Below are 25,999 nucleotides of genomic sequence, written 5' to 3'. Positions count from 1 at the left end.
TTCAAATTAGAGAAAAATTATAAAATTTGAATCAAGAAAGTTCACGCTCATTATCTCAGTTGAAAACGGGCACGGTTTTATTGTAAACTCTTCGCTCAACTCCAATGTACATACACGCTATATACAACAACAACGTTGTTTAAACATTAGTTCACGGAAGCTTTCTTTTGGCTGGTTCTTCGTGTACTCTAACTTGCAGCGTGGAGCGCGGACCACACTTCCAAACGTTGCCATCCTTGTCAAGTATACTGGCGCTCGCTGTGACCTGATACTGCCCACCCCCTGTGTTCGTGTTGCTGTTTACACTCGAGTTGTTGCTTGCGCATGCTGTCGTTCCCGTTGCATTGCTTCCGAGGGAGAGCAAAAACTCGCAGGCGAAGAAGTCACGATGCGGAGTAACTGTTTGTTGCAGTTCATTCGCGTTCGAATCCTGCGGAGAAAAACCTTTCTTGAGATGTTGCAAACATAATCCATTCTGAAAAACTTCTACACTTGTAAAGATTCGAAAAAATTTGTTTCCCTTCCCCCAAAAAATTTAATTTACGATTGTACTTATTTCTTTGGGTATATATTTTTAAAAAATAGTTAAAAATTTGAATAGACACTTTCTCGTTATTTTTATAAAGTAATGTAAATAGTCATTCTTAGTGCTCCACAAACGTAGTGTTAAAATCGAGCGCCTACATAGGTGTTACCCCCTAATTTTCAATCATTAAACTAAGTGTAGACACAAGATAAATATTCTAATAATTTTAGCTATGAAGAAAATCACATGAAAAGTGCTTGAGCCACAAATTGCCACCCTTTCGTGACGACTATACTCAATATGAGCATTAATAAGAGGACTAACAAGCTTCCAGTAGCTAAAATGTTAAAACCTCAGTGTTCCTGGCAACATTTCTGAATCTTTGGCGCAACCAGCTCACCTTTTGGTCAGCGTTGATCTTCGAAGGAGGAGTGGTGGAAATGGAAATGCAAACAGCGGCGACGGACCTGTAAAGGGAAGCTCGACGCCCGTGTCGCAGTACTCCCTCAACTTTAAGCGCCAATTGGCTACCTTGAGGCACAGAAACAGGTTCGCCGAGTACACGGGGTTGCGGTGAGACGGACAACTTCACGGTCGTCGACTGCAACGACTGGAAGTAGTAACGAGGTATCGGCAATCTCATTTTCTTCCCAGCGAGTAGCATAACTTGCGAGATCAAACAGTTCACTCTAGAGTGGCTGATGGCCGCGTTTTTTCCCTCGCTTATCCAGGGTGGCGCTAATCGTCGCAGTTCTGTGCAACAACGAGCCAACTGACGCATCTCAACGGTGTCACCGAAGTCGAAGTTTACGTCGCTCTGTTGATATGTACAGATTCCAGAACCACCGCAAACCCGTTCGACGCTGTTCGCTAACAAACGACACATTTCTTGCAATCTAAGCGTACTCGGTCAAGAAAACTGTACTGAAATTTATGTTAGCACGTGTTCTAAGTCTACACTTCATCTGAGTTCAGATAGAACTTCTTGTTGACTGACCCTATACATTTTGGTAAAGGATACGCTTTTATATTTGCCAGTGAACCGGGATCAGCGTCAAAAGCCGATTGGTATAGTTTCTGATAGTTGTCGGCACAATTTTTCAACTCCTGGGCCGATTTTCGTAACTGAAATGCACAGTGTAATGCGATATAACAATTTCCCAAATCAAGGAAAAAGGGTATTCTGGTGGATTATAAGAAGAGAAAATCAGAAATACCTGGTGGGTTACGCGACCATAACGCTGAAGGTCATCCTTAGTCGCAAGTACTACCGTAACTGCAATGGCTGGTGGTGGAGCTGTGCAAAGTGACCTAAAACATGTTTGTTCATTTATTAATATGCATTTTTGTAAATACAACAGATACATTACCTGCAAGAATGTAATAGTTGAACAATAGCCTGAAGAAACTCACAACGGAGTTTCGAGTACTCGCTAGCAAACTGTAAGCTCCGCAAAGGCGTGCTAGCGGCTTTCAACGATGCACATGCGCTCGCATAACGTGCAATAGCTCCGTTCAACTTCTCTACAATGTACACTTTCACTTTGCTCTCCGTATCCTCTGTCTTTTCCCTGTAAAAAGTAACATTTCAGAAATGAAGATACATTTGCACTGACCTAATAGCTTAATAAATCTGGAACAGATTATACAAACATGAGGTGACTTTCAGCTTTTGTAACTAGTTCCAGACCGGACAACCAGAAGTGCAGTTGTTCAGATGCAACTGTTTCTTTCAGGCTTTTAAATATTTGGGTTGCTATTGTATGATGACCGTATCGCGCAGCACTTCGTGCAATTCGGTACTTGGCCCAGCCGTCCACATTCCTGATAACTTCTTCCACCGCTTCTGTGCATTCTGTGTTCCATTCGTAGCCTCCGGCTACCATTTGGAAGAGTAATGTGCATAACATGACCTTTAAAAGAAATGTTACGTATAGGATTTCCTTCTTAACACTTTGAGCGCCATGTCTAGCAAAACTGGGAGACGGAATTATTTGTCTATATTTGTAAACGAATTTTTAAAATAGTAGAAGGCAATTTTTTCGATTTTGATTTCATTCAATAAATTACTTTGATTAGAATTTTAGAGACTACAAAGAAAGCACTCAACTTATTAATAAGCTTATGCTGATTTTCACCTTTGTATGCACGTGTAAAGTCTGCTTGAGCTTCGCCAATATATCCGGTAAAAGTGGAAGCAAAGTGTTCTCCCCTAAGCTTCCAATGGCGCCCAAAGCTTCGCACAAAGCAACCGCTTGTCTCTCGCTTTGACCACCTTCGCTATTTGCATTGAAAAGAGTGCCGCCAATAGCGTCAACAAATACAGAACAATGAGTAGGCTGTGCCCAACACAGCTTTACAGTCGAGCGCAGGCACACTCTCAGCTGATGCAGATATTTGTCGTCCAGGGCTAGTAATACAGTTAAAGATTCAAGGCAAGATACAACATCTTGTATTCCATAGGCGGGTAAACCTTCTTCATAACTGCAAACAGGAATTAATACATAAACCTCTATTAAGTAATTAAACTCTTTCAATGATAGAATACATACCAGTAACATGCAACTCTCGATAAAATCGTAATTGCTTTTACTGCTACAAAAGGGTCAGGAGAGTAACAAGCACTTACACATAGAGACAACAAAGGATTTCCTTCTTCCCTATTTGCATCGCACGTTACTGCACTCTGACTAAGCACCTAGAATACAAAAAACTTATTGTTAATTTTTCAAATATACAAACAATTTCTTGATTTAATTTTATAAATGACGAATGACCTCGATCACGTCTAGTGTTCTAATGAGAAGATCTTTATTTCCAGCACCATCTTGTAGAAGGGTTGTAGTACTCTCTAGAATTTTAGGCTTATTAAAAATCTGTCTTTCAAATATTGAATTGGGCATGTTCTTTTGCACTGACCCAATATACACACGTTATATTTACCTATTAAATTGTTGAGTGCACCCTGTGGCCACAAATGTGCTCCTTTCCTTGCCAAACTGTGCAATAAATGCAGAGCATGACGCTTGATAGATAATCTTGGATCATCTTGTAGATACCGCAACAGAAGCACAACTTGTTGTGGAATATCAATCAATGTTGCAGAAGCTAAAGTACTTAAGGCACTTAGTGTCACCCTAACAAATTCAACTGCTGGATAATTAGCTAGGAGCTCCATGCACAGTTTATTCACCTGTAACAAATTTGATATTTAAAATATTGGAGATTAAATGATCGTATGATTTGTATACCATGGAAGCTGTGTAACTGTCATGATGCATATATTGTAAAATAGGTATGAGCTGCAATTTCATTGATGCTGGCGTTGCTTGTCCCCTAATCATGTCGGATATTTTACTGCACATGGAGACAGCAAATAGTTTCGATTGTGCAGCAAACATTTGTGCTGCATATATTGCAGCTTCAACCTCGACTGAATCATGAGAATCCAATGACCTTCTTATACTGTGATGAACCTCAAAGATTTTGGAATTTTTTATATTGAACTTCGTACATATAGAATATAATTTTAATTCATTAATTTATGTTTTACCTGCTGCCTTTCTGGAATAATTCCGGCTACACTGCCCAATGTTCTTAAAGTCAAAGCCCTGGCAACTGGATCATTAGAATGTATCACACTGTAAATACGGCGTACAAATTCATCAACATTCAGAATTTTATCTAAATGCTTCTCGCTTTGTTGGCATACCCTGAGCACCCAGACGCGTAAAAAATTACTGCCAGTGCGAAAAACCTCAGCTAACTTTAATAGGGAAGAATTGATCAATATGGGAAAAGGGTATTTCTCGAATAACCGCGGGAAACGCACTATTGCTTCGCATTGTTCTCCAATTTTAGCAGAACGCAAACCTGAAAAAATATTATAAAACAGTCGATAAAAATATTAATTCTAAATGTAGCATACAAATGTACGTATAACAGGCTTCTTATTAATATTTTTTATATGCAGAATTTGAAAACCTTTGAAAATTATTAAGGAAATCTTGATTAAAAAATAAACACACCTTTGTCTAATTCTATAAGAGCTGTATTTGCATCTTGTTCCGGTTCACCAAGTCCCGTATCGTTAAACGCATTCATTCGCATTCCAATCATTTTTGTCAATGTACCATGTACATTCAGTAAAAACAATATTAATTGTTCTTCATAACCACAGTTTTGCGGTATTTACAAACGCCCCGTGGCCCCATGAACATCAACCAGTCAACGGTAGTTGAGCATTGAAGTTGGTTGAAGTTGACTGCCGTCAACGTCAACTCCGTCACGGAGTACCTGGAGCAGTACGGAGTCTCCCTGTGTTACCGATGGTAGGGGATCGCCATTGGCCGAGGAATTATCTTAGTTAGATATGGTAGGGGATCGCCATTGGCCGAGGAATTAGCTTAGTTAGATATAGAACGATACACTTTGCCAGCCATCATCTGGCGCGCGCACGGTATATTGCGGTATATCTATCAAAATAATGAAAACATAATTAATAGGAAGGCTATAAAGAATATAGATAATTTGTTTGAGAATTCACGTACCCTTCTACAAAATATATATATTCAACTTTTAAATTTTAATTAAAAAATTCCTCCCTTCAATAATCCCAATTCAATTCATTAAAAAATGTTCGATGGAAATTGTTATTATTTAGTTTATATTATTTAGTTTTTTTTTGTTTGATGCGATCTTTTTAAATTCAATTTGAAATCGCATGTTTTCAAATTGACGAAGTTGAGAAACACTGGCACATCGGACGGGTTGACGGGTATCGGATCATTCGGATCGGACTGCAGTTCTCCTATTCACTCCTATTCACTCCTATTAGAGTGAAACTACCCTGGATCGGACTATCGGACATCGGAATCGGAGTATGTATCTCGCGCGAATAAAAGATTACCTATATATGTAGATTTCTGTGTTCATGTCAGTGCAGTGACTGCAGTTGACAATTGAACTTAGCCAAGTGCGGGCGTCGTGTTTCTACGTTCAAGGAAAGTGAGAAGACATTTTCTGTTGCGGTTATACTTGGTGAATATCTGACTCAATAAGAACTGAATAGCGACGAACAATTATATTCTACCGGGAGAAGAATGGTGGACTACAGCAAGTGGAAAGATATTGAGGTAAGGACCTCCATTTTGGTCCAGTATACTTATGGAATATTCTAGAGTGGTAGTAGAGCCCTCGTAAATACAGTTTATTTATTATTTTAACCGAACTAACACGATCAAGTAAACTGATACTAAATGTTTCCATTTTGATTTAAACTCTTACCTTTCCCCTATTGCATAATAAAGTACATGTGTAAAATTATTTATTACATACATCGAACTGTTAAATGCACACGAATGCTTGATTTTTATCATGGATAAACAATTTCTTCGATTACTTCGATCTACTAATTGATTTTATTGAGATATTACCAGATGTAAACTGGATCTGTTTACTATGATCAAAATGTTTTTCTTGTGTAAATAATAAATGAATTCAAATTTCTTCTCGCTAGATCTCAGATGATGAAGATGACACTCATCCAAACATTGATACACCATCGTTATTCAGATGGCGTCATCAAGCCAGAGTTGAAAGAATGGAAGAACGACGACGAGAACAGACAGAGCTTGAAAAGAAAAAGGCAGAGTATGTTTAATTTATTTATATTCTGTGAAGCGCACTGATCTTGAATATATTGTTCTTATATAGGGTATTCAGCAACAGTTGAAAGAAAATTTAACAGCTGAATCTTCAGGATAGTATAAAGTAAAAATCTGAGAGAGCTGGTGTATACACAAAAACAAATCTGAAATTGCAATATTTTTAATCAAGATTTTTATTTTATACATTATCATGAAGAACCATCCCACCTGTTACCAAACATTATATATTATCTAATACGATTCGTATAATTCCAAGTCACTCTATAATTATCATCTATTTGTAGAACACAACAACTATTAAAAAATACAAAAGAACAGCTTACAAAACTAGAAAGTGAAAAGAAGGATTTTGGAGACCTAGCGTGTACATTGAGGAAGGCTTTGCAAGATCTCGAGGAGGAGGAGAAGAAAATCAAAGAAAAGGAAGAAGAAATACAAAAGAAGGAGAAGTTAACACCATGGAATGTAGATACTATTGGTCAGGATGGTTTCACCAAGACTGTGATTAACACAAGGCCAACTCGTAAAGATGATGAGTCTGGCTTGTCGGATGAAGAGAAAGAGAAGAAGCTGAAACAGTTTGTCAAAGAGAATGAAAAGAAATTGAAATCATTTGGTATGTTAAGGAAGTACGACGACAGTAAGAAATTTTTGATTGAGAACCCACAATTGATGTGTGAGAATACAGCAAACTATTTAGTGATTTGGTGTATTAATCTGGAAATGGAGGAAGTGAGGACATACTTAATTATTTGTATTAGACATCTGAATTGCTATTAAGACATGATTGTGCTAACAAGAATATTCATTGCAGAAACACGACTTAATGGAACATGTCGCTCATCAATGCATATGCGTGCAGTATATCTTGGAATTATCAAAGCAATTGGACGTCGATCCGAGAGCATGTGTAGGTTCCTTCTTCAGTCGCATTCAAATCGCTGAAGTCGAATATAAAAATTCCTTTGACGACGAACTTAGGGCATTCAAAGATAGGATACGTAAGAGAGCTGCCGAGAAAATAGCAGATGCTCTCAAAGAAGCTGAAGAGGAAGAAAAACAAGCACGTCTTGGCCCTGGGGGTCTGGATCCACTCGAAGTATTCGAAAGTCTTCCGGAGGTACAGCAGAATATATTATGTTAACAATCTACCGACGATTATTCCATAATTTTAGAAAGTTTATGATCGATGCAATTTCAATAGTATCAATAATAATCAATAATCATCAATAATAATCAATAATAATTCCTTTTAGTATTACTATATAAAAGAAACTTGTTCAGCTTCCTTTTGGTACAACGCAATTACTGAAAATTCTATTAACAGGCTTCCAGTAGATAAAGTGTTGATAATAAACAAGAATGCTTCCGTAACTTTGGACACATTTATCACAATGATGATATATTCTTTCAGCCCCTACAAAAATGTTTTGAGACCCAAGATATTGCTCTATTGCATGAAACATTAGCGACGATGCCGCAAGAAGAAGCATGCCATCACATAAAGCGATGTATTAGCAGTGGGCTTTGGGTACCCGATGCAAAATCTAAAGAGAAGATGGAGAAAGACAGCGAACTATCATTAGATGATGTACAAGGTGAAGCACCAGCCAAAACGCAAGACGATACGCAAGCAACGCCCGACCCGGAATAATGTGAATCTGTAAATTCTGTGTTGAAATTCTTAACTCATTTATGCAAGTATCTTTTAGATTCATGAATATGTTAAAATAAAATATTGTCGGTGACAATGAAATATGAAATTCTTACCATCGTTGGCTTCTTCTTATTGTAAGAAACTTTGTATTGCCGTGTTACGTTTTGAATTACTTTAAGACTGAATTATCGCATAATTCCGATTTATAATAGGATATGTAATATAAAAAGAATCGTTGATTATACAGAATTATTATGACGAAAAAATGTGATATGTTCTGCTCTAAATGTATTACGTTGATCATTTTTGTATTTCCGTCTAATGTAACGTTTGCACATATTGGTATTGTATACATATACACAGTTGAACACTATAATTGCTTAGCCCGTTTATATTTCCCCGCGAGAAACAGCGAAGAATAGCATTCCCATCAATGGTACTTTCGGTGAAGAATGATAGCGACAAATTCTTACTGTAATTCAATTTTTCCAACATTCAACACTGATGACGGGTAGTACAATAATAATTAATGTAAAAACGATATATGGTGTTCTCAGTATATGCCCATTTTCTGTTATTAACGTTTAGGTTTGTATAATAAACAATCATGTTTGCATATTTCAAAAATATTTACTTCTGTACATAAAACATCGTTTGCAATACCAAATGATAAGGAAACAATAAATATTGACATTTACTCCCAATTTTTACATAATTGGCTTAAAGAAAAATTATGAACAGATATATTTTTTTAAATGAGACTTTTAAGTGCATGTAGGAATGCTGTTCTTTGCAGCATTTCTCAAGACGTGGAAACGGGATGGACATCCACTATATGTATACGTTCACTGATGTACGCAATTCAGGTAAAACACGTGTGTGTGTGTGTATGAACTCCCTCACGTGCCCACTAAGCGAACACTTAATCTCTTTTGCTGTTACTTTACATGTATATATTGAAAACTGTATAAAAATTCAAATGACTATAAATAAAGGAGGTGCATTCAATTTCTCTCATCTTGTAAACGATGCACATGTTTACTAAAAATATATACAGTGAAATTCTTTTCATATTACATATTGTGTTTATAACATATATTTCAGTTTTAGCCTTTACCGGTATTATACCAAGAAGCTGTACCGAAACCGAAATAATACTGAAATGGATGAAAACCGAAATCGTTAAAATATCGGTATTTTTCCGGTTTTTTCAATGCAAATTATAATTTAGGTGCTTCTTGACGGTTCTTGGGTAAGTGGTACACAATTCCTTTTTATTTGGGGCATCCTTTGCATTGGAAAAACCGAAAAAATACCTGTATTTATTTCGGTTTCGGTACAGCCTCTTGGCATAATACCGGTATGAATTAAGTTTAGCATTCTTCTAAATAAATTTTAAATGCTTAAAGTATTATATTTCCTTTCACATAATGTGTAATGATTAGACTGCAGTTATTTATGCAAAATAAAAATACGTAAGACATACGAGCTATATGGACATTTATTTCTTTTTCCAATTATTTGAATGAGCTGACTTTAAGTACTCGAGTGCTGAGTTAATCGAGACCTTTGGATATTGAACACAAAGAATGAACGAGAATATCATGTTTCACACAGTTTTGTGTTTATGACAAGAACGAGTTCATATTTTGACTTTACTTTACCGTAAAGTAAAGATGTTACATATGAAAAATTGCACTCTAAGCCGTTGTAGTAGCTAATTCGAAATCGTATTACCCGCGTCACATCGAACGCGACGTAGAAGCGCGATATTGCGAGACATCGATTGTTCACCGGAAGTTGTAAATAATCGTATCTCGAGCTTGCGATCCTTTCTTCCTTTTCCGGTACGACGTGCCACGGGCGTTTGGGTAATATTTTTCGTCTTTCATTCTCGTCATAATACGTTAGTTTCGTCACCTGCGAATACACAAGCTGGCTTTCATTGGACAGGGTAAAACGATCTACTTTAATAGAAATCATTTTTTTTTGTATTCGATAGATTTACTACTACGAATTATCCGATTCAATTGATTTTACCTTTAATCTGTACCCAATCTGATGGAAAACGTCAGCTTTTCGACATTTATCATCGCTTCAGAAAAATGCTTTTCTAAATACTCTGCATGCCGACATCATTTAACATTCATACAGTCATCCATCAAACACTGTTAACATGCTTCATACAAATGACGCAATTAAATAGTTAGCAAGATCAAGTCTCTGAGCTCAAATATATATTGCGCATTTACGGTTTCTATGAGCATTTCAACCAACCGTGTTTCAAGATACTTTATCGATTTTAATCGAACGGAACTAGTCTCGCGAGATTACAGTGGAAGAAAACTCATATTGATTAATCTCGGTTATAGAAATCGACGCCTATTTCAATTTGGTATAGTCAGCATCAAGAAAACACGCACGGTTACATGATCTGCCCGACCGCCGTAATTGCGCATATACAGAACAATCGAAAAACCGTCGCCAGGCATTCTGGGTAAAATATTCATGAGTAATCAAAATGGCTGTCTTACAACGATTTCCGTTTCGCGTCTATTTACGTTTGAACGTGTTCGTTAAACAGTAATTTTTCAAATGCATCGTCCGCGGGTTCGGGAACGATAATTATGTCAAGCCTAGTGAAACGTGTAGTTTTGTAATATTTTTCATGAACAGGTGTCGTAAAATGTTAGTTTTTATCGCATTTATACGACGTTCGTAATAATGGAGTTTTGGGTTTGGCAGGAGGGGAAGGGGAAGTGCGTCTGCGCATGCGCGCACGCGCGTTGCATGATGGGTCGACAGTCAGGAGGACGGTCGGGGAGGGCGAAAGAACGAGTCGAGTTCACAAAATGGCGGCCAAGCTCAGGCCTGTGACCATATAGTACGTGAAAATTCGATAATTTTGCACGATGTCGCGACTCTATACATCAATAGTCGTTTAACATTGCGAATACGTGTGCACGCGGTAGTTTAATTGTTAAATTAACGTGATCTTGTGCGTGGTGCGTGTAATATTGAGATATCGGTGCGACGCGCAGACGGGACGATGCAGGTGAGTGGTCGGGTTCGAAAATTGTTTAATTCTTGCCACTTCTCGGGATATTTTACCAACAATTGTTCGTTTTTGTTGTAAATCCGATAGTAATTGTTACTCTCAATGAAGAATTTATGCGATTCTACCGCGGTGTTGTTTGGAATAGGGAAAAATCACATTGTCACATGCGTTTCATTGTGGTACAAGGAGGAAAATCCTTGTAAAAACGTAAAAAATCATTGTAATTCGATTTAAATGATATCCGCGTGTAGGGTGGGGTCCTATTGACCTTATGAGCTCAGGGACTTGCCTCTACTAAATCACAATTTTTCATAACATTACATAGTTCCCAATCTCTTAATAACCTATATGTTTGTTTACATTCATTCAATCTGACATTTATTACAGAAAATATCTTTGTTCCACCCTAATTTTCGTTAAAAATCATTCCTCGCATTCTCCTTCACCTTAGGCTTATGGTTAATATAAAATTTGAAATGGACCCATTTTTGCAAATTAAGCTCAAAGATTGTGATGCACATTCTCTCCACTGTGGTAGAGATTGTGTAGCAGAATCTCCTGTGAAAGATAGAGGAATTGAATGTTCTTCAGTTGGAAATTATTAGACATATTCGAACATTTTTCTCATTAAAGAATCCACAGATTTCTGTAATATTTGAACAATTTTTTCTCTTATGGATAAAGTTTTATTCTTCATTTTCTCCCTACAGAATTCAGAAAACTTGCGATTTCCATATTTGGTGCACCATTCCAGTCATGTTTTGTGTTTGTGATTAACAGAAAGATGAGATATTTATCACTTTCGTGAAATTTTTCAATGAAATCTATGAATGTCGGTTGAAAAATTAAAGCATAAAATGATTTATATCGATTGGCAGAAACATTTGTAACAAAGATTCTGTTACAGTATTTGTTTTGACAACAAAATAACATGGAAAATTCGTTGATATTTCCCTTAGAAATATCTTTGGAAGTTATATAATCTTTAGTCTCTTCTATTGATACTGTATTTTTATCATTCTCTGATGGTATCAAAAGTACATGGAAGTAAACAATGGTACTTCAAAAATGTTAAGCAGCCAATTGATTACTTCAAAAATTGTTATAACAATATCTTACATAAAAGTTTTAATTTTCAAATTATAATACATGGTGGATATGTTATTTAACTTGTGTCATCTGTTGAATTATGGAAAATTTGAGTACTGTAAACATAATGTATAAGGAAGTACATCATCCTTACAGTCAAAAGAAATTATTATTCATTCATTCAAACATCATTAATGATGTATATAACATAGTTTTCTAAATATCAAAAATAATTATCACAGAAACTGCGAGCATTGGAACACAAAATAGTTACAATGTTCATGTGGTTTTGAATATGCAAAGTCTTCTGTTTTATGAAGCATGTGTAATATTATTTTTGCATAGTTCTGTTTACCATATGCAGCGTATCTTGTTTTACACAGTATTGTGCTTCATAAAACAGAATCAAGTTACGCTTCATGCAACCTGAAGTATTATTACTTATCCATCAAAATCTATTGATAATGGATGTTTATATTTGAGAATACACAAGGTATCATTTTCATATCAAACATGTCTCCATAGTGTTCAGTACAAAATTATTGTGTGTGAGATTTTAACAGGAATCAATGTCTGATACAGTTATTAAAACATTAATGTAATTTAAGTACAGCCAAGTGTTGCCTTAAAATGTACTTGCTGAAATGTTCAATAAAGTTATCAATTACTTAAATGCTGAATTATACTTTTCTTTTAAGATACCCGCTATGCCTTAGTTATATTTACAGAGAAGAACTTTGTGCGCTTTAGGCTAGTCAATTACAAGATCTTCCACAGAATTCGATGCGCTTTAGTCTAGTCAATTAACTCTCACAGAGTTTGTAGTGCTTTATAGTCCTAGATAAACATGCGAAACATATGGAAGGTTTTGATAACAATGAAACAATAATTTCAAAGCGTATTCGATGGTACACTTACCCTTATATTATTCATAGTTATCAGACTGCGGATCTTTATTCGAAATAAAGCTTGTCCAAGTAAGTTGTGCGAAACAGAAATTAAATGAAGATGGATTTCCACTTTTAATAATTCAAATAAGTCGAGAATAATATAACAACATTATTCAACTCTCCTGATATCTTTACAGTTTTCTATTTGACCAATCCATTCTTGTCATAAATTCATAAAATCTGCAGTCTAGTAATTATGCTTGTATCTGATTTATGCTATCATTCGCATTAAAATATACTGTATGTACCACTGCCTAACAGAATTTCAAACTTCCAGTAAATAGTACTCTATGTGCTATGCATTGAACAGCTTTGAAATTAAGTGTTTCAGGATTACAAAATGGTGGACAAGAAACATAAAATGGTGGAAAGATATCTGTATTTAGTATTTGTAGATGGCAGTAGTACTTCATGTATAAGCTACTCTTTTAATATTAAGAGTACACTTGTAAGTTGTGTATCATGTTAACAATGCAAACAAAATTTAGTAGGACACTCTTATTCTGATTAGAACATTTCATAATGTAACAGGGTTCTATTTTTACTGGATGATACAAATAGTGAGGCTTGAAAGTATTTATATACAAAGTTTAGCGGACAAAGAACTACTCCAAACAACACTGCGATATAACTGCTTCTGGAATTTATGCGATGTTAGTTAGGTCTGATTGAATTACAGAAAACGTTAGAATCTGAATCTGGTAAGGAATCTGGATCTGATTCTGAAAATGAGAGTAAGAGCGATAGCTCTTCCTCTGGGAGCAATACAGGATCCGGTTCGGGATCGGAAAGGTGGGTATTGAATTCATCTCAACCTATCCTTCTGAATTGAGAAAGTCTGATACATGCAGAAGAGTCTAAACATGTTCTTTTATGCAATATATTCTCACATTTAACTTTTATAACACCAATATATAATATTTAACTTCTGGAAGTCTAATTGTAATTCCTTCACAAACTTGTTTTTATGTTTCTTTTTGTTCATAGGCCATTATGTAATTTCTGCTATTATTGCTCTTAATAGCAATTGATATTAAATCATTAGTCGTTAATGTATCCGGCTTTCTGATGCATAAGGGCTTTTTTTCAAAGATTGGTATCACTTGATTTTGTGTATTGCTATAGCTTTATATAGCATTAACATGGCTTTGACAATCATGCTAATTGAATGTGTCCCTCGAAATTTTTGTAAGCATAATCTTCAGATTTCTGTTATTCATGCAATAGTACCTGTTTCCTTGTATTCTAAAACAATTTAAGCACTAGGTAAGCTAGTTTTCTGCTTCTACTCATTTTACCAGTAAACAAAGTTGTGTTGATAAATGACGGATAGTGTTATGTCTGCTTAGATCATACAGAAACACGATACGATAATATTTTTACATACCACTTGAAAAGTACTTTTCACAGAATAAGAGTAGTTAATATATTATGTATATATATATATTTAAAGAGGACAGATTATGTAACATGTAAATGCATTTTGCTATTCAATATACCAATAAATGCAGATAGACTGAGATATAAATATTTTATATGATGATCAATCATTGATAATCAATCAGTCAGTGTGTACATATTAATAAATTTTTGAACAAACATTACAAGTATTCAAGTAACCTTAACTCTTTGGTGATCAATATCTGATTTGTCATTAGTCATATGCTTGAAAGAACTTTGATATTTATTAAGGTATCATTATTGAAATGATCTGAAAATATACTTTACACTGTATTAAAAAGATTAGTGAAGTAAACCATTACCTGGCTGCTAATGCAGTGACTCTAGCTCCTCGAGTGGTTCCGGGTCTGGATCAGGCTCTGATTCTGAGAAATCAGAGAAGTCGGATGCACCTGCACAAAGCGATAGCTTCCAGAGCAAAAGTTCGAATCACAGCACAGAAACAAAAGTTAGGCTTAAAACTGAGTCTAGTCGTGAATGGGATGAGAATCCTGATATATATGGCATCAGGAGGTCCGGGCGTTCTAGAAAAGAGCCTGAAAGGCTTGCAACACAACGAGAAAGCGATAGCGATAGTCGCAAGAAATTTAAGAAGAAAAGGTAAGTAACTATCAGAAACTCAATCAAATAATTAAAAAAATTATCCATAATTCTATGAACCATATCTGTAGATTAAATTAGATCTTTTACAAAAACAGACATTGAGTCCTTGAATCTCTTCTTTGCATCATCAATAGTGATCTTCCAACAATTATCAATTACATCAAGGAATAATGTGATCATTTGTAGGTTTAAATTATACAATCTATTAAAATATTAAAAGTTATATATTTCAAATTGTGATAATGCAGATATTTTCAATAATTCTAATTTTCTTAGGTAACAAAGAAGTAAAATCATTTTGTATTCATTATCAATGCTCAATTTCTGCATTTTAGATTGTACATTATTTATAACATTGATTTAAGTAGGTTTGTATCTTCTTCCTTCAGTAGCAATCATAATTTTTCTAAGCTTCTATGTTCTTGCTTGTGTGTTGTGTGTGTGTGTGTACAGTGTACATAGCACTCTATGTTTAATATGATCTGTATTACTGTTTATTAATGTGCTTTCATACCACATTTTAGTTTAGTTATACATAGTATAAACTTCTCTACTTTTCAAATTAAATTTGGTGGCCTAAAATTTGAGAAGCTTTGATCAACATATAATAAAATCGTACTTATACTGTCATTACATTCGATCAATTAATATTTCAAATACGTTTTATTCGAGTATTTACTACATACTTTGATTTATATTATCAATCATATTAGATGTATTTACAAATATTAAGAAAAAGCATGCTGAATATGTAATTATAAAATAGAAACTTTACAATTTTTTTTAGTTTTATTATTATACAAAAAAGAAGTCGTATTTCCTGTTATATATTTTACTAAAATTTTTATAATTTATTCCTGTGAATTTTTTTATGGATTACTAATATTTTACAAAAGCGTTTTTTATGCATGCGACTTCTATAATGTATATAATAATTTAGAATGAATCTAGACTGATGAAGAACCAAATTTTTTTTAGTATACCTACAATATTGTCCTAAATAAAACTAATTGAAAGCTTTCTTCAATTTTTTAAAGTTCTTTTTAATTCTTTTTTACAGTTCTCACAATTCGTGGAATTCAGAAAGTTCAGATTCTGAATCTGACGATCTTGAGAGTAGGAGACCACCTCCTAGTAAATCGTTGAATAGACGTGCTGCTCAAAAGGCAAAAGAAAAAGCCAGAGTGCGGAAGAAGAGAATTTCAGAGTCATCTGAAAATTCTTCTTTTGACAGTGATGATAACAGAAGGTATTTAAATCTGTCTTTATATAGTCTCTATTACGAAACTCTGATGAAAACAAAACAAAATACTGATCAATACGTTTCAGACAAGTTTCAAGAAGAACCGGTACTGCAGTCAGTTACAAAGAGGAGAGCGAAGAAAGAACTGACAGCGAAGACTTAGTGGAAGTTGAGGAAGGTAGTACTGTAACCGCAGAACCAGATAATGCAGAAACCATTGAGCGAATTTTGGGGCAGAGGCTTGGTAAAAAAGGAGGTTGGTTGTTCATAAAATTGTATAAATATGAAGTTGTTGCAGCAACTTAATACTTATACTTATACAGTCACAGGGAATGTTACAACAATATACGCTATTGAAGAGAATGGAGACCCAAATCCGGAAGACTTGTCGAACGAAGAAACGGAAATGCAATATTTGATCAAATGGAAAGGCTGGTCTCATATACATAACACGTGGGAGTCCGAGGAGTCATTAAAAGCACAAAAAGTCAAGGGACTAAAAAAGTTAGATAATTTTATTAAGCGTGAACGGGAAATCAAAAATTGGAGAGACTGCGCTGGACCTGAAGATATAGATTATTTCGAGTGTCAATTAGAACTGCAGCAAGACCTTCTGAAAAGTTACAATAACGTTGAGAGGATTATCGCTGAATATAACAAACCAGACTCTGATCACCCAGATTACTATTGTAAATGGGAGAGCTTGCCATATGCTGAAGCGACATGGGAGGATGGAGCACTGATTGTTAAGAAGTGGCCGGAAAAGATTAAAGAATTTCGCGATAGAGAAGACTCAAAGAGGACACCAAGCAAACATTGCAAAGTTTTAAAATCGAGGCCCAAATTTCATCAATTGAAGGGGCAGCCGGAATATATGGGTATAGGACGAGAATTAATACTTAGAGACTATCAGATGGATGGATTGAATTGGATGATCCATTCTTGGTGTAAAGAAAATAGGTATGTCACTCTTAACACACGGACACGGCGGATATTTTTTAACAATTGTATAATTGACGATGTTTAGGACTACACACTGCTTTATTTATTTATTTTTTTTAACATATTTTTAGTGTTACATCTTGTAGACACATTAGTCTTCCTGTTGATTCTAGTATAATTGCTATTCACATTTAATTTAATCGCTAAACACCGAGTAGTTCAATGACGATTTTGATACTCGGGGTGAAACTAGACCCATGTTCCACCGTCGGAGGAGTAAACCAGGGACTTAATATGTACCGTTAAAATTTTCATATCAGTATTATGCCGAGAGGTTGTACCGTAACCGATATACTACCGAAACCGAAATAAATACCGGTATTTTTTAAAATTTTGTAAAGGATGCCTCAAATAAAAAGGAATTGCGTGCCACTTACCCCAGAACCGTCAAGAAGCACAGTCACCTAAATTAGTTACGTATACACAATATAAATACGTTCCTTCGTAAAACCCTCTGTGTGTAGGAACAAGCGCGAGTCCAAATTCAGGTAAACTAATATCCACCGGCCGGCATAAAACATGAAGCTAAAGACCTTCCAGATGTACCTTCCAATAAAGCAATTTTTAAACATATATTTAATAATTATATTTTATTATTATTAATAAAATTTACTAAAATTTGTATCAACATTAATAATAATTAATAAGACATGTGAGTCGCGGAATACCTCGTTTATGATCGTGATGCAGGTAATGTATCCTATACATTGGAAAAACCGAAATTATTACCGGTAAATATATGCAAATATACCGGTATTCCGATATTTCGGTTTCTATAACAGTTAAGAAGAAATAACCGGTATGATAACGATATTTTACGTACCGGTATAAGTCCCTGGGTTAAACCCCAGCAGAAGTTAGGTATGCATCATATATTGTAAGTTAAAATAAATTTCGTTTTTTTACAGTGTTATTTTAGCAGATGAAATGGGTCTTGGCAAAACAATCCAAACGATATGCTTCCTTTATTACTTGTTCCATACACAACAACTTCACGGGCCCTTTTTATTAGTAGTTCCTCTTTCTACAATGACTTCCTGGCAAAGAGAAATGGAGCAGTGGGCACCGGACCTAAATTTCGTCACGTATTTGGGTGACGTTACTTCCCGGAATGTTGTAAGTATTGTTGTCCATCAACTTCGGTCTGTCATTGAATGCTTGCATCTCTTACGAGCAGTTTTAAAATATAATTTCAGATTAGAGAATACGAGTGGTGTTATAGTTCAAAGAGATTAAAATTCAATGCCATACTTACCACGTACGAAATAGTACTTAAGGACAAAGCATTTTTGGGTGCCTTAAATTGGGCCGTACTGTTGGTGGACGAGGCACATCGATTAAAGAATGACGATTCCCTCTTATACAAAGCACTTGCTGAATTTCACACGAATCATCGACTTTTAATCACTGGCACTCCGTTGCAGAACAGCTTGAAAGAATTGTGGGCTTTGCTGCACTTCATAATGCCCACTAAGTTAGTACATTTCTATTAAAGAGTATCACTGGACTGCGGATTTTATGCATTTATGGCAAAAGTGACTGTGTGCAATATAAAACTGTGCAGACAGTGCAAGATTTCAAGAATGCTGTTATATTATTTTCAACTTATTAACCCAATGCACTAGAAATTGTTCTGACTTCAAAACTAAGGCATTTCTTCTGGCTTGGAATATTTCCACTATCTAGAATTTTGCCTACGTAAAATATTAGGTCGGAAAGAGAAAGTTCTTGCGGTTTTTGTTATTTTGATTTTATAATAAAAACCGCAAGAACTTTCTTCCGAACCTAATATATACATATGCACACTTCCATTTATCACTGTCACTCGTGCTTGTAACACTTGAATTTTTAGCAATTTATTAAAAATACAAAGATAGTAATGTCAAAATTGTTTGAAATAATAACAAATTAATTTCTAGTGGCGCCGTAGAGTCGCCACTCGAGAGTGTAAAGGATTAAAATGATTAAAAGAAGAAGTACGTTGTGATTTAGCTTGTGATCCTCACAACCAACGCAGAGAATTTTGATTTTGCATAAAGATCCGTAGTTTAATCATCACGAACGTATCAAGCAACCTCCATTGACCAATTTTTCCATGTAGATTCAATTCGTGGGAGGAGTTTGAAAAAGAGCACGACAACGCCGCTCAAAAAGGATACTCCAAACTGCACAAACAGTTAGAACCATTTATTTTACGTCGTGTCAAAAAAGATGTGGAAAAATCGTTGCCCGCGAAAGTCGAGCAAATCCTACGCGTGGAAATGACATCTTTACAAAAGCAGTACTACAAGTGGATATTGACAAAGAATTACAACGCGCTGCGGAAGGGCGTCAAAGGGTCTACTATGACGTTCTTGAATATCGTTATTGAATTGAAGAAGTGCTGTAATCACGCGTTCCTCACGAAACCCACCGAGAATGAGAGGAAGGAGAGTAACGAGGATTATCTACAGCAGATAATTCGCGGCTCTGGAAAATTAGTTCTTCTCGATAAATTGCTGGTTAGATTGAGGGAGACAGGCCACAGAGTATTGATATTCAGTCAAATGGTCCGGATGTTGGATATTCTTGGAGAGTATTTGCAGAAAAGGCATTTTCCATTTCAAAGATTAGACGGAAGTATAAAAGGGGAACTGCGCAAACAGGCATTGGATCATTTCAACGCGGAAGGATCGCAAGATTTTTGTTTTTTATTGTCTACCAGAGCTGGTGGTTTAGGTATCAATCTGGCTACCGCTGATACAGTTATCATATTCGATTCTGATTGGAATCCACAGAATGATTTGCAAGCTCAGGCTAGAGCACATCGTATTGGTCAAAAGAATCAGGTATTTAAATATTCTGGTTGTTCTACTGAATATATTAGGTTAGTGCAAAAGTTCGTGTCCGATTCCTTGTATTTTAATATGAAATACAACAAAGAGTTAAACACGAATTTTCACACTGACCTAATATCTGATCGACAGCATTACTAAATTATTACAAAATTGTGTAGGTAAACATTTATCGATTAGTAACGAAAAATTCGGTGGAAGAAGAAATAGTAGAGAGAGCGAAGCAGAAGATGGTCCTCGATCACCTTGTGATTCAGAGAATGGACACGACTGGTCGTACAGTATTAGACAAAAAGAACGCAGGGACCAATAACAATCCATTTAACAAAGAAGATCTAAATGCTATTTTGAAATTTGGTGCTGAAGATCTGTTTAAAGACGAGGAAGACGGGGATGAAGAGCCTACTGTAATATTTCTAGATAATTTGAATAATTACAAGATTCTCGCGAAAGTATTAAAATTAATTAATTAATATTTTTGTATAATTAGTGCGATATTGACGAAATCTTAAGAAGAGCTGAAACGAGAGACGAAGGGCCAGCGACGGTAGGAGATGAGTTGTTGTCTGCGTTTAAAGTAGCCAGTTTCGCTGCATTTGAGGAAGAGTCTGAACCTGTTAGTCAAGCCAATGACAATGACGACGAGAGTAAAGATTGGGTAAGATTAATTTACATCATATCGTAAAAATGGTACGTTTCAATACAAGATCACTATGTATTGCTTGCTTTTCTTCAGGCGGAAATTATCCCAGAAAATTTCAGAAAGAAAGTTGAAGAAGAAGAGAAGTCTAAAGAGATGGAGGATCTGTACCTGCCACCGAGGAGTCGGAAGACTTTACAGCAAATTAATCAAAGTGAAGGTATGATTTATTTATACATATATTTTTTTTTTAACGTTGCTTTAACAGCAGAGGTCATTAGTAAAGTGGCACAATTTTAAACTAATTGATAGTAGTATCTGTATATAAATTTCTTATAGAAGTTAAATCATATTTTTTGATACAGATTTGTCATCTTTAGAAATTGAAGAAGGTTACATAGATCTTCATCAGAGTTAAGGAGTGTTGTGTTAGGTCATTAGGTAATTTTGTGCTTCAGTTTCTGATCAAACGTAATTGAAATCTTGTTCACTTCTTAGGAAGGGGAAGAAAAAGGAAGAAGGCTGATGACAGTGAGGATGGCGAGGATTCCGGAAGCGAAGCCGAAGGTAGCGACGACGAACGTCCTAAAAAAAGAGGTAGACCGAGGGTTACACCCCGGGAGAATATAAAGAGCTTCACCGACGCGGAAGTATGTATATTTTTAATTCCACTGTGTAATTCCTCGTTCGTGTGCACCAGAACAAGAACAATATTTTGTTGTGTAGATACGAAGATTTGTGAAGAGTTACAAGAAGTTCCCTGCGCCATTGAAACGGCTAGACGACATAGCTGCCGATGCAGAATTGCAAGAGAAGCCGATGTCCGAATTGCGTTTCTTAGGGGATCAAATGAGGATCAGGTGCGAAGCTTGCCTGTCTGAATTTGAAAGCACTGCCAAAGAAAATAAAGGGGAGGAAGAGGGTAAAGGACCTGGTCGCAAGAGAGGCCGAGGACCTACGTTTAAGATTGGCGGAGTTATGGTTAATGCGAAATCTTTCTCGGCTGCGGTGAAGGAACTTGAGCCTTTGGAGCAGGCTTTGCCATCAGATTCTGAGCAACGGTCTAATTGGCATATAGACACGAAGTAAGTGTATCTTTTCAAATTGCATTTTTGATTAACACTCTGAATGCCCAACTAGCAGCCTTAAAAATTGTATAAAATCATAGTAATTTATTTCGTGAAATCAAAATTAGAAAGTACCCTTTCAATCTTCTTGAATTTCGTAGAACCTAACCATTTGTTACAAATAAGGTTAATATTAATATTGTAATAATATTTCTGAGAGATGTGGTACTCAAAGCGTTAAAGAAACAATTTGTAAGCAATTTTTTATGATTGCAGGTTAAAGCCAGCAAACTTTGACTCCGAATGGAATTCTGAAGATGATTCTAGACTTCTGAGAGGTATCTATCAACATGGCATGGGCTCATGGGAAGCGATAAAGATGGACAGTAGTTTAAAACTTGGTGATAAGATTTTACCAAATAGCAAGTTGCACTTGAAGAAAATTAACGCACGAGCTGAATACCTTTTGAAGGTACTCAAGAAACAAATTGATACCAAACTAGGAGTGGTAAGGAAATATCTCATTTTTAACGGTCGGTGCAGACTCATACCTTTTCATTGTCCTCACAGGGTTATATCCTTATACCACAATTAGAATACCAATACAAGGTAATTACCCTATCCTTAATTTCCCTTTTTCCTATGTCACAAGTTTCTCGGACCTCGGACCTTGCAATATATTAAACAGGATTTTATTTAAATAGTCATCTTCACACATTTGGTATATATATTTTGAAATCATTTTAGACCAAAACGAGAAAACCCAGAAAGCCAAAGGAAATAAAATCTGCAATTACGAAAGAAATTGTAGAAGAAAATGATAGTTCAGGTGACGAGAGTAGTAAGGCAAAATCGAAAATAGAAAAGGTAAATTTAACACTTACCTGTTATATGATTCAAAAACAACAGTTGAAATTGAAATATTTATCTAATTTAAGCCGCCTGTGAAGAAAGAAGAAGAAGTTGTAATAAAGAAAGAAATTAAGGAAGAAGTTGAAGATGTCCCGGAGGAGAAGAAGAAGGACAAAAAGACTAAAAAGGAGAAAAAAGAGAACAAAAAGGCTAAGAAAACTAAACAAGCTGGGCCTATGCATTTTACCGCTAACAATGAGCCAAGAGCTCTCGATGTTCTCGGAGACCTACATCCAAATATATTTAATGAGGTCGTTATTGATTTTATTATCATGTATTCTATGTAGATTAAATATGAAGCATCGTAAACGTTCTGCTAATCTTTTCTACAGTGCAAAGAAAAGATGAGGCCAGTGAAGAAAGCGCTCAAGGCTTTGGACAGGCCCGATCAATCTTTGAGCGAGGCTGAGCAGGTTGCTCACACGAGGCAGTGTCTCGTTCAAATTGGAAATCAAATTAACACCTGTTTAGAAGAATATAGAGATCCGGAGAAAATCAAAGAATGGAGGAGCAATTTATGGTACTTCGTGTCGAAGTTCACAGAGTTTGATGCGAAAAAGCTTTACAAATTATACAAACACGCAACAAAGAAAGGTGGCGACAGCAACACGAGTGCCACATCCAGTCCAGAGAAAAAGGAAGAACCTAACAACGCCAAGGTATCATGAGTTAATCTATCTTTTCAATTCGAGTACTATCATTAGTAGATTCCGGAGTTTATGCATTTATGGTAAAAATGAGTAGGTACGATTCCAAGTAGTAGACAAACTAGAAGAATCTAGGAATATTTATATACACACCATTTTCAACTCTACTAAAATTATTAAGAGAATAAATTAATTGTTATTCGTGACTCTCCGCTTTCTTGTAATTGATATTGACTATTTTTATTATTACTATCATACAAGAAACGATTACAAATACCCATCTTTTCCAGAAGCACACCGATAAGACGTACGACAAACATATCGACAAGCAACAAGTAGATACTAACAAAGAAAGTAGGTTACAAAAGCGTAGAGTCGAAGATATGGAGGAAACCTCTAATAGTAGCACGCCAAGTAAGAAACACTTCTCAGCCTTATCTGCTGTAAGCAGTATCAGCAATACATCTACGGTTACTATTGGTGCTATCACTATCACTCCTATTACATCGACTCCAAATTCTACGTCAAGTACCACTAACAGTACGGATACACCGCGACACAAAGAGAAAGAGTCGAAACACAACAAAGATGTTAAAAGAGACAGGGAACGCGACAGAGATAGGGACAGAGCGCACGGCGACAGGAGTATGGATAGAATGAGCGGAGGAAAAGATGAGAGGATTAGAAGAGATAGCGGCGGTTATAGCATAAGCGGCCACTATAGTGGTAGCAGAGACGATGATCATTGGCTGCCACGTGATGGAAGAGATATGAGGGATGGAAGGTATAAGACATGAAATAAATGAATGTCTGAAAGAAACACGTATGTTAAAAAGGGTATTTAGAGCAACGAATTATTTTTACGTGTTCTTGTTTTACAAAATATAACATACGTTCTTTTACTAGACACCCATTCAAATATTGGCAAACATATCAAGCTAAGAACTGCAACGTAATACTAATAATCGTTTTACAGATTTGGGGATCACAAACGCGATCGCTTCGACTCGTACGGGCGAATGTCCAGCGGATATCATCGTGATAGAGATAGGGATCGTGATCGGAATATGCACATGAACGATAAGAGGAGGTAAGTTGATTGTAAGGAGCTTTTTAAGAAGTTAAATTTCATAAAATTGGTGTTCAGCGATTATTACAGATATCCGTCGGGACCACCAAACTATGGTTACGGACCAGGAGGATATGGTGGTGGAGGTGGTGGTGGTGGTGGTTATCCTCCATCGGATATTCCTCCGAGCCACTTCAGAGGACGAGGATATCCTGGGGACGGTTATCCGAGTGACTGGCGACCAAACAAAGATTATAGACGGGATTATGATAGAAGACCTCCTCCGCCAAACGCCAATTCCTAGTGCTCCTTCCTTGTTACCGTACTCGAATGCGTTGTCGAACGGTTGTAATCATCGACGGAGCCTTATGTTGTTCTACCTGACTGAGCACTGTACATTGCTCGCTTAAATGTGGCTATACGCTGAATTCTTCACACAGTTTTAATTCTGTGATTTCGTACCACTCGTGACTTGTACCTATGTATAAAAAGTCTATTCCAAAATGCTTACTTAAAATACGCAAAACGAAAGAGAGTGAGAGAAAGAAAAAGAAAGAAAGATATAAGAATCTACCATGGATTCTTTTCAGATTTTTTGATAGAAAGGTTGTGCAAGATATGGGTAAGATAAGATAATGTCGGCGACAGCCGGTACATATATTCTTAGTGTACAATTAAAACTTCTTTTTTATATATGTCTTGCAAAAACACAGTGAAAACGAATACTTCAGTTTGTATTCGCTAACAGTTTTGTCACGCGCGAGGAATCACATACTTTTATGTACCCGAAGCAGTTTTATTACAGTGCAATTGTCGCAAGATTCGTTCGATAACGAACGATACAAATCAAATTTGTGTTTGTTTTTTTTGTTTTTTTTTTAAAATGTATATTACATTTCGTACGTATTTGGAATTCATTATTTTTTGAACTTTTACGCCTTCCAAAATCTCGTGTAACATATTTTGCATTTTTTCAATATCAATCATGTATATGTTCGATAGATGTTTAGCCTGTATACAGTTAATCATTAACTCAGACTACATAGTAATACGTTTCTCAAGCATACGTCTTCTGACTTTTACGATTGATTTTGTAGTTCGATGATTTACCTAGTATTGATCGATATCTTGTTGCACTGCAATAAGTATTTAAACCATCAGCGTTTTACTTAATACAATGTCTGTAAAATTGTACAAATTAGTCGACATTATATAAATTTTCTATCAACTGAAAAAAACCACCGAGAGCTTGCCTCACAAAATGGACAAAAAAAAACAACTATGTAGTATAAACTTGGCGTCTTTCCGTGACAGTATATACGGTGTACATGATCCTGTATTGTCTCGTTGAGCGCATGTATTTATTGTAAAATTAGAAAGAAAACGACAAAATATGATACTTGACGAACAGATATGATCAAACAATGTCGAAAGGAGAGAAAACACACACATAAAAGAAAATATACTAACTTACTTCTCTTTTATAGAATTTATACTTTCGCGATTGAAAAGTAGATGAGAATTCTATTTTTGCGTTGATTCTTTTAAAGTACCATAGTTTTGTATCCTATT

General features: G+C 35.7%; 3 protein-coding genes across 10 annotated transcripts; 2 read left to right on the top strand and 1 right to left on the bottom strand.

The window, feature by feature from the left end:
* Positions 1-143: 143 nt before the first annotated feature.
* Ints7 (Integrator complex subunit 7) lies at positions 144-4,828 on the bottom strand. Of its 2 annotated transcripts, XM_076420571.1 has the most exons (13): positions 4,555-4,828; positions 4,080-4,399; positions 3,778-4,002; positions 3,470-3,719; positions 3,304-3,377; positions 3,079-3,224; positions 2,665-3,010; positions 2,180-2,439; positions 1,897-2,097; positions 1,744-1,837; positions 1,548-1,651; positions 927-1,422; positions 144-430 (listed from the first exon to the last, which is right to left on the bottom strand). In XM_076420571.1, the coding sequence occupies exons 1-13, from the start codon at positions 4,643-4,645 to the stop codon at positions 152-154; spliced, it is 2,886 nt and encodes a 961-aa protein (XP_076276686.1). In that variant the 5' UTR covers positions 4,646-4,828; the 3' UTR covers positions 144-151. The 2 variants fall into 2 exon arrangements, with proteins under 2 accessions (XP_076276686.1, XP_076276687.1); XM_076420572.1 differs by lacking the exon at positions 4,555-4,828 and having other exon boundaries at positions 3,778-3,991; positions 4,080-4,221.
* Positions 4,829-5,255: 427 nt separating this feature from the next.
* On the top strand, positions 5,256-8,228 carry Cdc37 (cell division cycle protein 37). Of its 4 annotated transcripts, none has more exons than XM_076420590.1 (6): positions 5,256-5,406; positions 5,467-5,661; positions 6,045-6,178; positions 6,480-6,927; positions 7,010-7,315; positions 7,610-8,228. In XM_076420590.1, the coding sequence occupies exons 2-6, from the start codon at positions 5,629-5,631 to the stop codon at positions 7,847-7,849; spliced, it is 1,161 nt and encodes a 386-aa protein (XP_076276705.1). In that variant the 5' UTR covers positions 5,256-5,406; positions 5,467-5,628; the 3' UTR covers positions 7,850-8,228. The 4 variants fall into 4 exon arrangements, with proteins under 4 accessions (XP_076276705.1, XP_076276708.1, XP_076276707.1 ...); XM_076420593.1 differs by having other exon boundaries at positions 5,268-5,406; positions 5,530-5,661; XM_076420592.1 differs by having other exon boundaries at positions 5,273-5,406; positions 5,472-5,661.
* Positions 8,229-9,700: 1,472 nt separating this feature from the next.
* On the top strand, positions 9,701-25,999 carry Chd1 (chromodomain-helicase-DNA-binding protein 1). Of its 4 annotated transcripts, none has more exons than XM_076420567.1 (21): positions 9,701-10,907; positions 13,629-13,741; positions 14,729-15,010; positions 16,074-16,262; positions 16,343-16,512; positions 16,580-17,216; positions 18,167-18,374; positions 18,455-18,732; positions 19,360-20,086; positions 20,254-20,499; positions 20,583-20,750; positions 20,829-20,952; positions 21,231-21,382; positions 21,459-21,817; positions 22,076-22,307; positions 22,547-22,666; positions 22,738-22,962; positions 23,044-23,370; positions 23,652-24,142; positions 24,335-24,448; positions 24,506-25,999. In XM_076420567.1, exons 1-21 carry the CDS (start codon positions 10,902-10,904, stop codon positions 24,729-24,731), a joined length of 5,394 nt encoding a protein of 1,797 aa, XP_076276682.1. In that variant the 5' UTR covers positions 9,701-10,901; the 3' UTR covers positions 24,732-25,999. The 4 variants fall into 4 exon arrangements, with proteins under 4 accessions (XP_076276682.1, XP_076276683.1, XP_076276681.1 ...); XM_076420568.1 differs by having other exon boundaries at positions 23,649-24,142; positions 24,518-25,999; XM_076420566.1 differs by having other exon boundaries at positions 23,649-24,142.

The sequence above is a fragment of the Lasioglossum baleicum genome, chromosome 3 (genome assembly GCF_051020765.1).
Source record: "Lasioglossum baleicum chromosome 3, iyLasBale1, whole genome shotgun sequence".
NCBI lineage: Eukaryota > Metazoa > Arthropoda > Insecta > Hymenoptera > Halictidae > Lasioglossum > Lasioglossum baleicum.
This window is presented reverse-complemented; position numbering and strand designations above follow the sequence as displayed.